The 13,601-nt window shown below is 43.5% G+C and overlaps 1 protein-coding gene and 1 long non-coding RNA gene across 3 annotated transcripts in view; one reads left to right on the top strand and one right to left on the bottom strand.

Moving 5' to 3' along the window:
* The first annotated feature begins 2,108 nt into the window (after nucleotides 1-2,108).
* Nucleotides 2,109-2,919, top strand: LOC310878174. The gene is made up of 3 exons (XR_014570872.1): nucleotides 2,109-2,140; nucleotides 2,388-2,514; nucleotides 2,566-2,919. It is a non-coding gene; the product is annotated as an uncharacterized lncRNA (long non-coding RNA).
* Nucleotides 2,920-4,839: 1,920 nt separating this feature from the next.
* Nucleotides 4,840-13,601, bottom strand: part of arid4a (AT-rich interactive domain 4A) — a 43,033-nt gene continuing 34,271 nt past the window's right edge. Inside the window, exons 25-28 of one of the 2 annotated variants that reach the window (XM_083792309.1) lie at nucleotides 13,370-13,555; nucleotides 11,000-11,023; nucleotides 10,325-10,471; nucleotides 4,840-5,092 (exon numbers count right to left, since the gene is read on the bottom strand). In XM_083792309.1, coding sequence (XP_083648435.1) covers nucleotides 4,989-5,092; nucleotides 10,325-10,471; nucleotides 11,000-11,023; nucleotides 13,370-13,555 — 461 coding nt within the window. In that variant the 3' untranslated portion in view covers nucleotides 4,840-4,988. The remainder of the gene's footprint in view (nucleotides 5,093-10,324; nucleotides 10,472-10,999; nucleotides 11,024-13,369; nucleotides 13,556-13,601) is intronic. The other variant, XM_083792310.1, reaches the window with a different exon arrangement.

Below are 13,601 nucleotides of genomic sequence, written 5' to 3'. Positions count from 1 at the left end.
TTAGCTACATAGAAATGTCTATTTGTATGTCTCTAAATGTCTGTATGTCTTTAAATGTTTTGATGAATTGAACAATGTGGACCCTGTTGTAAACAAGTGTAATGCTTAATTGGGTCGTCCACTCACAGTTGACAGTCTTTGTATTGAGTTTGTGCTTAAAATGTACTGTAAATTCTACAAACTGTTAATAAATATTTCAATCAATCAATTGCGCGCGCACACACACACACACACACACACACACACACACACACACCGCGCGCGATTTGTGAAAAGCCGAATACTAGCGCTGATTCCTAAACAATTAACACAATGATGTTTTAGTAGCCTAATATTGTTCCTGCTGTTCTACATACTGCCAACCAACAGGTGAAGAAATTACAGATTGAGGATTTAACCTTTGCTTCTATGTGAAATATCAGAGACTATTAGGATTTTATAGAAGATACTTCTGAACATATTATTGCTGGTTTGATCAGTTCAAATGCTCTAATCAAATCGAACATTATACCATCTATATACAAGCAAGAGCTTGTGCAACATGCTGACCTCTATGGAATACAAATGACTGCAGTTAACTTGTGGCGACTGCATGAGATCTTTAATCCATGTCCACTGCAGTGTTGATTTCGTCGACTAAGAATCTTCATCGACTAAACCTTTTTCCACTGACGAAAACTAAATAAAAACTATGGCCAAATATACTGACAATTTCGTCAACAAATACAAACTAGACTAAAATGTTGGGGACTATAGGATAAGTCATTTTACACATGGTTGCATGCTGAAAATAGACGATCTACAAGCTTAATCTGCTATTTTCAGCAAGTGTCAAATCAGCCATTACGACGGCATCATTGCCAGACAAAATACATTTTAGTCAACTAAATCAACTAGATTTAGTCGACTAAGACATTCCTGCCAGGTGACTAAAACTAAAGGAAAACTAATCAAAAGACTTGACACTGGTCCACTGACCAGGTGACAAATAAATAACCCCCCCCCCCCACACACACACACACACACACACACACACACCAAGAATATATTTAAAAACTTTATTAGAAACAAAGAGAGCTCTGCTTTATCTTACATAAACATACAACAATGGCTTTACTCAACAGAGAATACCTCAATACTTTGTGTCACTCCTTTTATAGCTAGGAATCCCTGCCTTAACCCAGCCTGCCTTTACATGTATCTCCACATTGAACCCAGCAGACCAGTTAGAAAGTATAGAAATGTTTTACCCAGCTCTGTATTTACACGGCCCTCTACTCTCCAACCCAACAGCACATAGAGAAACAAACTCAAAATCATTCATTTCATCGTAACATAATGGTACAAAGGTCTTTTTTTTTTTCTCCTTTTAAAAAATACTAATATAAATCATTCTTTACAGTCGTGTAAAATGTATTTCTCAAATACATGGTGGTGTTTTTTTTTTGTTTTTTTTGTATTTCTTTCGTCTTTCCTGGAAGCTATATACAGAAACAAAAGTTAAGAAAGTGATTTGATACAGCTGGGTTAATTTAGAACAGAACAGAGTCCAAAGAAGTTGTATTAAATTGAAAGAACGAGGGAGACAAACCCATTTCTGTCAGTCTGTCCGACAGATAGACAATGCTGTCCGTCTGTCCTATGGAATAGTGGTCTGCATGGATCCACCCCCAAACCCCAAAACCTGAGACCAGAGCGGGTCCGGGTTAAAAATGCTGTGGTATGGAGTTAAGTGAGGCTGAAATGGAGTAACCCGCGTGGACCCGCAATTTTAGAATCTGATCTCGGGTCAGAATGGGTTAATCAGACCAGTGTGTGTCCGGTGGAAACCTCGTATGAATCTGATCTCAGGTCAGAATGGGTTAACAGGCGGTTCAAAACGCAGCCACAAATCTCAAGTGGCAGTGCCAAGTGTGAGCCTGAACAACCAGAGGTATTCTTTAGCCAGGTGAAAATGCAAACTGCCAAGGGAAAAGTATAGTGCACAAATTAAAAGAAGCCACCAGGAACATCATCTGCGTGGAGCACTTTTGTGGTCATTATTGTTTTAAGAAGCCTGGCTGAAAACATAGATAATGTAGCCTGATGGAAGATGGAACACCTCAATGCCCCCCCAGAGGTGTCCGTGTGAGTCAGCAAAGTCGTCATTAACCCATTCTGACCAGGCACCCATTTTGGTGTCAGCATCATGTTATGCTTTATCTATTGAAAAATAGCAGATCTACAAGCTCATATCGCGCCACCGAGTGGCGCGATACGAGCTTGTAGGTCTGCCATTTTTGAAAAATCGAAGAACGACTGACATTTTTAGAATCTGATCTCAGGTCAGAATGGGTTAATCAGACCAGTGTGTGTCCGGCGGAAACCTCGTATGAATCTGATCTCAGGTCAGAATGGGTTAATTAAGCTGGAGACGGGACAGGTGAGGCGGTTGGACCAAGAGAGAGGACGGCGGGTTTCTGAGTCCCCAGAGCAAATAAGAGAACGTTCAACCTTCTCAAGAAAAGCCCCCCGGTTCAGCCCCCCGGCCAGCAAGGACAATAGGCTCAACAGGCTTTAGGAAAGACTGCTGGATTCCACACAACGTTCAATGCGGAGACTTCCCACGGGAAAGGAGAGGGCTGCCGTTACTCCTCCGTACAAGACAGTCCCGTTGAGCAGCAATCCATTCCCAGACCATAATGGGGACGGGGCAAAAAAATAAATACAAAACACAACTCCACAGAAACCAATTCCATCATGGAATGATTGCAGGTCAAACGCTGCAGCAAGCCCTCCTCCAACAATGAATTATTCCACTAGACCTGTTTGGGGGCTGCAAGAATCCCTCCTATACACAACTATCCCCTGGTTCAACAAGCGCACCAGCTAGGCTGTGTGGCGCTCGCTTCCAACGGCAAACACATTTTAAGATGTTTGTTTTAACCCATTCTGAACGGGCACCCATTTTGTTATGCTTTAGCTATTGAAAAATAGCAGATCTACAAGCTCATATCGCGCCACCGAGTGGCGCGATACGAGCTTGTAGGTCTGCTATTTTTGAATAATCGAAGAACGACTGACATTTTTAGAATCTGATCTCAGGTCAGAATGGGTTAATCAGACCAGTGTGTGTCCAGTGGAAACCTCATATGAATCTGATCTCAGGTCAGAATGGGTTAAAGTATTTATTTCTTTTGTCATAAGATTTGTAAAGATTCTGTTTGTAATAAAGTCACATGGATATAATTTCTCTTTGTTGTGTAATAAAGCTTGTTGAAATAGAAGAAAAAAAAGGACCCTGTGCATCAGGTCCAGAATGATCGGGTCTAGTCCCGGTTAGGTCCGGGTCTGGTGATTCTCTGGCCCAACGTGGACCAAAACTATTCAACATCGTGATTATCCTCGGCTCCGTTTTAGACCGGGTCTCAAGAATGAAAAAATAAAAAAAGAGAGAGAGAAAGAAAAATCAAATGCAAATAAGGTTCAGGTTAAGAAAGCCAGAGAGGTCCGTTTCAGAACGGGCCGAACTTTCTGGACCCATGCAGACCTCTTAATACAAACAGCATGTCTGTCTGTCTGTCTGTCCCACAAGAGACAAACATGTCTGTCCTCAAGAGACAAACACTGTGTCCGTGTGTCCTCCAGAGACAAACCCCGGTGTCCGTCTGTACCACAGAGACAGACAGCATTAAATCATACAGTAACATTCTTGGTAGAGCTATCGTTTGATCTAAATCCTATAGCCGTGACACCTGCCCGTCGCCATAGATAGAGGGAGCAGTTGCTTATTGTAGGTCTCTACTGTGGACAGTGTTGCTTTACACAGAACATATTTAGGATCATAATTATTTCATAAAAAAAAAAAAAAAAAAAAAAAGAAGAGTGTATACAAGCTACTGAACACTTGAAAGCATTCAATCTCTCAATGTGTCCATCATAATAAATAGAATTGAATCAACTGGAAGATGATTATTATTATTATTTTTTTACAAAATGATGAGATGGAAATTAAAATTAAACGGGTGTGGAAATGTGTGATGAGTTTAGGGAAAGATCAGTTAAATAAAACCCGACATGTGCCTGTAGCAGAAGACCAGTTGGATGCTGTTGGCTGTCCTATTTCCACTTCTTCTTGAAAAGGAAACTTTTCTTATTTTAATTAATATTCTTATTTCCTCACCCCCCCCCCCCCCCCTTCCCCTCCAACCACCCCAAACAAAGAGAAACAAAAAAACAAATTGATTGCATAAAGTTTGTGTTTCTGTGCTGGAAGACGAACTCACAGGCTCTCCAATAAACTACATTTCCCATCACCGCCCACATAGAACCCCCACCCCCCTGTCCCCCCCCCGCTCAGTGACTCCTGGACTCAGACATGATAGCTCGGTAGGTAAATAGATAAGATGGATGGTTAGATAGACCGATGGAGAAATAAAACGCAACAGGCTTTGGCAGTTGTGACATAAGGGGAGGGGGGGGGGGGGGGGGGGGGAATTATAAGAGACCACATTGAACCTTTGACCTTTTCTTACACCCCCTCCACCCCCACACCCCCCCCCCCCTCCAGTTGGGCAGCTCACACTTTCATATTGATTTACAGATTAGTATAATTGGTATTGATATCGTAGAAGGCTCAGGATAGGGGGTGGAGGAAACGGCAAAGAACTTGGGCTGATTCGTGCTTAAGTCGCGTGCGGGTGCCCCGACACCTAAAATATCAGATCTACAAACTCAGCGCTGTGGCGCCGACGTAGACTTACGTAGACGATCTGACGTTTTTTTGTGGTGAGCGTGACACCCGTGCGCCACTACGCTAGACAAATCAGGCGTTTTTATTTTATTTTAAAGTGCCTCAGGAGTAAATGGCAGTTTTACGTCGTTTACATTCACGGAGTCTGTCTGGGGGGGGGGGGGGGAGGAGGAGGAGGGGGGTGGTGGGCGGGGCGTGTGGAGAGATGTGTGGGAGGGGGGGGGGGGGGGAGTCTGGCGTGGACGTGGGCGTGTCATCACCTACACTCCAACGCCACGGTGGTCTGAGACGGAGACGAGCCGGACGGACTCAAACACATGTCTGAAGAACCTGAAGACGTGGAGGCCGGCGTGATGGAAACTATGGACACGGGAAGAGAGCAGGGGGGGAAACTGTTAGCAACTTAGCAGTTAGCGCACACACACACACACACACACACACTCCGCAATTTAGTTGTTACGCCAATTGATCTCGCCACACATTGTTTGTCATCACCGTTTGTGGTATCAGTGGCGTATCTACAATAATAATACGAAATCCATTTCTGCCTGGCCAAAATACATACAATGAGGGGGAAAAAAAAGAATAAAAAGGGGATACTAGGGTTCTCCTCAGAATAGGGTTACTAGGGTTCTGCTCAGAATAGGGTTACTAGGGTTCTCCTCGGAATAGGGATACTAGGGTTCTGCTCAGAATAGGGATACTAGGGTTCTGCTCAGAATAGGGATACTAGAGGTGAATCCCAATTGGGAGTGTTCACCCTACAAGGTGCGGTACTAGGTAGAATAGGGTAGGGCACTGCACTGGCACTACCCTGTGGAGGTGGCATAGTGCACACGCAGAGGGCATGTCTGTGGATTGAGACAGCGTTCACTGGGCTGAGCTGGGCGGAGCCGAGTGGAGCTGGGCGGAGCCAAGCCGTGCCCAGCTTTCTCGACTGGCGGCCATTGCTGTTTACACGGACTGACTGCAGTGTTGTTAAAAGTAGTTAAAACTACCTTTTTAACCCACGGAATTTACTTTCAAGTAATTTTTGGGGAGTATTTAGTTGTTTAAACTTCATGTATGTGGTCAATTAATCATAAAAGGGCCTATTTAAAAATATCCCACAACGGCGTCGGAGAATTCAGAGAACCGTAGGTCTCGCTTTGGGGGCTGTCACCAGGGAGCTGTACCCGTTTTTACCTCTCCTTTGTCGGCGTGGGCCGGGGCGATTTCCCCCCGTTTCTCCTGCGGGGCAACGTGGTGCCCGTGTGTGATGCGGTTCGTTTCCAGTTGTTTTGTTTCCCCGGGTGTCGGGTGCAGTGTAAATAAAAGCTATTCTATAAAATATCTATTGTTATTACTACGTCGAATCTGATTTGGCTTGAGTCCTGACTCGTTGCAAAGAGTTTCTGAAAGGAAGGATATACCAAACTGCCATACACTTCATAATGATAAATGTTTTTACATTTGGACAGAATACAGACTATCGTCGCATCTGCTGTTTGATTTGTATTAGCAGGCACCGATCAATCACTGATCATATAGGCTAAGTTTATTGCTATAATGTCATTTAATATAGGTATACTTTTACATTTAAACAACCACATATAGGCCTATAGCCTATACCTACTGTAAAGTGAGTATAAACTGTTAATTCAACTGAGGGAAATTAATTAATCAGAATGATACTCTTAATCAGTTAATTACATTTGCATTTACATGAATGAAAAGGTTAAACCAGGCCAACTCTCAGCTCCAAATGGATAGGCTACATTTATCACAATATTATTTTACTGTGTAATCTAACACAAATCTTACAAATGCTGTCACTCAGTTATTTAATTTAGGCAGAAAATATATCACTGAATAGTGTATGCAATTAATGCATTCAAAAGAGCTGAATAAATGTTTTATGGACCCATAGTAGTGATTATTATTTAATAATAATAATAATAAAACTTTATTTGTATAGCACCTTTCATGACATGAAATGCAGCTCAAAGTGCTTTACAGAGCAATGGAGCATTAAAAGACAAGCAGTAATGCAATGCAATACAGTGAGGACATGAATAACAAAAAATAAAAGATAAATTAAAAGCAATGTTGTAGAAGTGGGTCTTGAGCTGTGCTTTAAAAATGTCTACAGAGGCTGCCTGACGAAGGTACAGTGGGAGCATGCCGTCGGCCCGTAGAAGCAAAAAGCTGCTTCCCCGTATTTTTTTGTTGCCATTTCTTTAGGCAAAGCGAGCAGGCCAGCAGTGGAAGACCTTAGGGGGGGGGCGGCGGTTTGGGACATATTTAGGCAGGCAGTCATGTAGGTAGGAAGGTGCGAGACCATTGAGAGCTTTATACACAAGTAAAATAATTTTTAAATCAATCCTAAAAACAACCGGAAGCCAGTGCAGTGAAGCCAAAACTGGAGTAATATGTTCTCTCATCTTAGTTCTAGTTAAAACTCTGGCTGCTGCATTTTGGACAAGTTGTAATCTGTCAGTTGTTTTCTTAGCCAGTCCTGAAAAAAGTGCATTGCAGTATAGATCAAGCCGAGAAAAAACAAAGGCGTGGATTAGCGTTTTTGCATCGTCCAAAGACAAATAGGCTCTGATTCGTGCAATATTTCTAAGGTGAAAAAAGGCAATCTTGGTAACATGATTAATGTGTTTGTGTGTGATTAATTTAAGTTGTTTTGCCATACCCATTTATTTTGCCATAAATCAGATAGCTTTAAGGTACGGCCATGACAGCAATGGTAGGAAAAAAGATATATAATATATTAATCATATTCGGATATTCGGTTTTCGGGGGGCCAACTGTTTCCTATATTCGGTATTCACTGCAGTTTCGGCCAATAATTTCCCTTTCGGTGCATCCCTAGTTGTATGACTGTATGTATGAGTATGTAAATAGTTCAATTCAACTTTGTAAATACAACATTTATTTATTGTTATTTTGTCTTCGGTATAAAAATGAATGAACATTGAACAAGGATACCGTATCTCAGACTCAATCATGTAATAAATAACGTCAAAATCAAGTAATTCCAGTAGAAAATTAACACAAATAAATACATAAAAAGTACATTCATTGCACATTGGGCCCTGGTGTTCCTGACCCTGCTCCAGACCCCAGTGCAGCTGTACCACTATGGTCTGGTATGGCCTCGGCTAGGCCTGGTGGTGCTGTAGGCCAGCAGTCCGGCTCCGCTCCAGAGACTTCCAGACATGGCAGTCTCACGTGATGGTGCTGCTGTAGGCCCGCCGCTGCAGGCCACCTCCTCACCCGTCTTTGGATACATGCACTCCTAAGGCAGTGGAGAATGAAGGTTTCAGAACCACTGGCTTAACAGGTTATTTGTATGGCAGTAGTGTTACAACTCAGAATTCCCTTATTGTTAAAAAAAAAAAAGGCTTTTGTGCTTGGGTAATAATTATGTTCTGTTGTGGTCCAATGATGACTTTACAACAGGTTGCCATGTCAAACATTAGAACTTGAAGTCAATACACCACATTAACACAATACATAATTTAACACAGATGAAACCATAAGAAGGTTAAAGTATTAAGTGCATTATACTATACATGGAATAAAGCTAAATATAATCTCAATGTAATGATGTTTTAGGCAGACCAGCTGAATAAATCATGGCATTTCTGAGACTGTTCATGTTTGCTTGCTTCTAAACTTGTATTCTATTGCTAGTTTGATCACTTTCACCTTAAAATAACATGAATTAATAAATGACTGAAAATAGCCAATCTACAAGCTCACAAGTCACAACATGTCGCACTGCAACGTGTTGTGAGCTTGTATATCTTCTATTTTTGGTGTGGACTTTTCTAGTCCTCTATAGCAGTAGTTCTCAAACATTTGACTGAGTGTACCCCAAAATAACTTTCATTCACGGCACGTCTGAATTACAATTTGTGTCTTACACACACAGCCAGACAGACAGACACACATACACACAACGCATGTTTAGTTTAAGCACAACGTCGGTGGATATTTTTTTCTTTGCAAGGAATCGGGACTCAGGTTGAATCAGATTCGACCATAGACTCGACGTGGTAATAATAATAATAATAACAATAATATAGTGGCTGTTATTTGTGGTGCACTTAGTTGACATTTGGGGGGGTTGAACGGTTGGGGGCGAGTTGCATGTGGGCTGTGGGTGTCCACAGTGGATTCATGTCATGCATGTGGATCGTTTCGTTCCGTGGGAGGGACGGGGGGAATCGCTTCGGCCTGTGCCGACCGGGGAGAGCTGGTGGCGGGTTGCATCCCCTTTGCTTGCAGCCCCCGGGGCGAGACCTGTGGCTCTCTGGATTCTCCGACATCGTTGTGGGATATTTTTGAATGGGCTGTTTTGTGATTGATTGACCGCATGTATGAAGTTTAAACAACTGAATACTCCGCTAAAATAACTTTAAAGTAAGTAATTAAGTTATTTAACTTACTTCCGACATCTTTCTTTTCCTCTTGTTGCTGTCCTCTGCTCTGCTGCGGGCTGGTGGGGAAGGGGTAGAAATGCCGAGAGCCTGCGCAGTACGGCTGCGCCGTGGCGATGTACACTGCACCGAGAGGGTACATCCCCACTGGCCTTTGGAAGCGAGCGCGGGCGGGGAAAAATAGTGCGTGGCCCAGTGCAGTGTCAACAGGACACTTTTTGCGCTCTGTGGAATGGGATGCACTGCGGGCGCGGCGCTGTGACGTCATATACCACGAAATACGCACTTCTCAGTGTCTACACTCCCAATTGGGATTCACCTTAGGGTTCTGCTCAGAATAGGGATACTAGGGTTCTGCTCAGAATAGGGATACTAGGGTTCTGCTCAGAATAGGGATACTAGGGTTCTGCTCAGAATAGGGATACTAGGGTTCTGCTCAGAATAGGGTTACTAGGGTTCTGCTCAGAATAGGGATACTAGGGGTTCTGCTCAGAATAGGGATACTAGGGTTCTGCTCAGAATAGGGATACTAGGGTTCTGCTCAGAATAGGGATACTAGGGTTCTGCTCAGAATAGGGATACTAGGGTTCTGCTCAGAATAGGGTTACTAGGGTTCTGCTCAGAATAGGGTTACTAGGGTTCTCCTCAGAATAGGGTTACTAGGGTTCTGCTCAGAATAGGGATACTAGGGTTCTGCTCAGAATAGGGATACTAGGGTTCTGCTCAGAATAGGGATACTAGGGTTCTGCTCAGAATAGGGATACTAGGGTTCTGCTCAGAATAGGGATACTAGGGTTCTGCTCAGAATAGGGATACTAGGGTTCTGCTCAGAATAGGGATACTAGGGTTCTGCTCAGAATAGGGTTACTAGGGTTCTGCTCAGAATAGGGTTACTAGGGTTCTCCTCAGAATAGGGTTACTAGGGTTCTGCTCAGAATAGGGATACTAGGGTTCTGCTCAGAATAGGGATACTAGGGTTCTGCTCAGAATAGGGATACTAGGGTTCTGCTCAGAATAGGGATACTAGGGTTCTGCTCAGAATAGGGATACTAGGGTTCTGCTCAGAATAGGGATACTAGGGTTCTGCTCAGAATAGGGTTACTAGGGCTCAGGCGGTGAACAGGACCACCTGTTGAAGAGCCCCGCTCGATTGGTTTACCTTCTCGGTCCTTCTTCTTCATCCTCTTGCGCCGGCGGTCGATGGACGCCACCTCAGACTTCAGAGACATGTAGTATCGCCTGATGTCCTGAAGCTTGTCCTGCAGGTAGGCGATGCGCTCCGAACTGGACAGGCCGTCCAACTCACCTGGACATGCAGGCAAGACATAGAACAATAAGCAATTAGGACAAATTCAAAGATTCATTTTTATTTTTATTGAAGTTTATCGCATCTGATCTAAGAACAGTAGGTGTGTGTGTATTGTATGCCTGTCGTGTGTGTGTGTGTGTGTGTGTGTGTGTGTGTGTGTGAGAGAGAGAGTGTTGTAGGTTTCATGCACGTGTGTGTGTATTGTATGTAGATTATGTTGTGTACAGGTGTCATGTGTATTTTATGTATGATTCAAGTGTGTGTAGTGCATGTTGTTTGTGTGTTCTAAATGTGTTTATTTGTGTGTGTTAGTGTGTGTGCGTGTGTGTGTGTACTGTGTAGACCTGGCACCAGCCAATCCACTGCCTCCATCAACCCCTACAGAAATAATGTGGCCAGAATGGGTTTTTTTTTTTTTATGTCGTTGTTGTTGTCGCTGTATTAATCCGTGTTGGTTTTCGGTGCCTGCCCTCTAGTGGTTTGTGTTTTTGTTTAGTTTTTTTTTCTTTTTTCGGGTTAACTCACCTGGTCCGTCTCCAAAAAGGCTCCCTGAAACCCAGAATGAAGAAGAGACCCACAATAAAAGAGCAGTGTGCACAGAAAAGCTTTGTCCACACAACTCAAGACACTGGAGTCACAACCACAAGGTGTGCGACAACTCAAAGACACTGTGGAGTCACAGACAACCAGAAGGTGTGTGACGGAGAGACACCGCGCGTCAAAACACGTGGCGACACATTCTTATTTCTTAGAATAAACGGGAGACTGCACCGCAGCGACTTGAAACCGAATGAGCAGTCTGCCGTTAAGCCATTCTGACCTGAGATCAGATTCATACGAGGTTTCCACTGGACACACACTGGTCTGATTAACCCATTCTGACCCGAGATCAGATTCTAAAAATGTCAGTCGTTCTTCGATTTTTCAAAAATAGCAGACCTACAAGCTCGTAGCGCGCCACTCGGTGGCGCGCTATGAGCTTGTAGATCTGCTATTTTTCAATAGCTAAAGCATAACATGATGCTAACACCAAAATGGGTTCCCGTTCAGAATGGGTTAAGCACTTGGATCCCCTGCTGTGGCACTGTGGCACCCTAGAAAAAAAAAGGTTTATTTATTGGAATGTGGTCATTGCTACGTCGTCGGCCATTTTGGATGAGGGAATACCCCAGTCGGTCCATTAGTCTGTCTTTTATTCATGCACCAAGGGAGAACACGTACAGTCAATGCTTAAACAACACATTATTTCATTAGGATTCTTATCAATTGGACTAAGGACTTTTTAGACTTGCTGGCTACGGAGCGGGCAGCATTGGGACGTCTTTATTTATTAGATCATATGTGGAGAACAGGCTACGTGCGAACCATACTCGACTGAGCAACGAGAAATCACAGCCAATATAAAACACCTGGACGTGAATCTTTAAGGCATTGAGTTATGCCGGCAGGTGGTCTAACGACTAACCTGCACCTCGTTTACTGCCTGCCAGCAGTACTGGCTGCCAGATAAAAATAACCCAGCTCATGATAAAAGAACCCTGCCTATGATAAAATGAATACCAAACAACTCGTCCCTTTACCAACTCGCCTGGGGCGTACAGCCGGCGGAACTGCGCAGCCTGGTATTCCTGAAGTAGCCCAAGTAAATAATGTATAAACGGTTAAACCTAACCTTATTCCCAACTGTCCTTAACCTCAGTAAAACTATGCCTGAACCTAACGCTATTCCTAAACTTAACCCCAGTAAAACTAGGCCTAACCCTAAACGTATTTCTAACCTTGTTCTCAGTAAAACAAAATAAAGAATTCAAGGACCGCCGCACGAGAGGTTGACGGGGTGACGAGATGGAATAGGGGCGACCGTACCCGCTACCGATAAAAGAACCCATCTCATGCCACACAGCTCTGTTGAAGGCAAAGTCCTCAACCTGCCATATAAATTCATTCAACAAATGCATCATCATTCAAAGCAATGGCCAGTTGAACTCGTTAAAACGTGACGGTTTGAAACGAATACATTTGTAGCATTAGCCACACATGAAAGAGGGAGTGTAAAAGATGCAAAGAGACCCGTGTACTCAGGAAGGGGGAAGATAGATCACACCCGTTACACAGCCAATACCATCTTTTACCATCAGGGCGACGGTACACTGCACAGTGCCTACTCTGCAGCCTAGAAGTATGACTTTGTTAGCATGGTTTCTTTAATTGTCAATGTACTTTGTGCTCCGTTTGTATCGTGTATGTTTTTGTATCCTGATGACTTGGCTTGGCACAAAACAAATTTCCGAAAAAGGACAAATAAAGTATCCATCTATTTATGAGCTTGTCCAAATAAAAATACCAGGGAAAGTAAATACCTGGCAGAATTTTCCCCTTTGCCAAAACACGGCAGAACATTATAACCACTTCCAAGTCACTGACAAGAGTCCCGCAGGGGTCAAACGCAGTGGTTTTCAACCATTTTTATATCAAGGCCCATTTGAGTCACAGACAAACATTTGATGAGATTTAGCACACGATCAAAATATGAATTCTTCTACATTGTGTAGACTTCTTGTAAATTAAGTGATGCAGATGTTTTACGATAATGCAAGTTTTGAGAGCGCAAAGAAATAAAATGAAACGGGAAAAAAGGAAACCATTGGTTTCATTGTACGGTTTCATTTTATTTCCTTGTTTCTATGACAGTGGTGCTCATCCTTTTTCATGTCAAGGACCCCCAGAATTATCTGTAGTTGGCCACAGACCCACCCTTCTGAAAATATGTTGTTCCAGGGACCACTCTACTCTACACAGCAGTCATTATTCCCAGCACTAGTTACGGACTTCGCCCAGACTGATAACGTGTCTGTGTTTGTGTGTGTGTGTGTGTGCGCGTGTGCATTGTCTCACTGAGTTGGAAGGTCCATTTATACGTGCGCTGGGAAGATGAGAATCCAGTTTTGTCTCTGTAGGACTCCAGAGCCGGGGACAGCCGGGGGCCTTTGGGCAGGCCTGGGGTCAGCCGGGGACCTTTAGGGAGGCCGTGCTTGACGGGGCTCAGTTTGGACGCCTGGTCTTCACTGTCGCTGCTGTGGCCTGCACGCGAGTCGGGAAAGACGAGCAAAACAGTACTATGTCACTA

This window comes from Protomyctophum parallelum, assembly GCF_964188405.1.
Source record: "Protomyctophum parallelum genome assembly, chromosome: 20".
Classification (NCBI taxonomy): Eukaryota; Metazoa; Chordata; class Actinopteri; order Myctophiformes; family Myctophidae; genus Protomyctophum; species Protomyctophum parallelum.
Note: the sequence above shows the minus strand (reverse complement) of the source record. Positions and strands in the feature narration are given on the sequence as shown.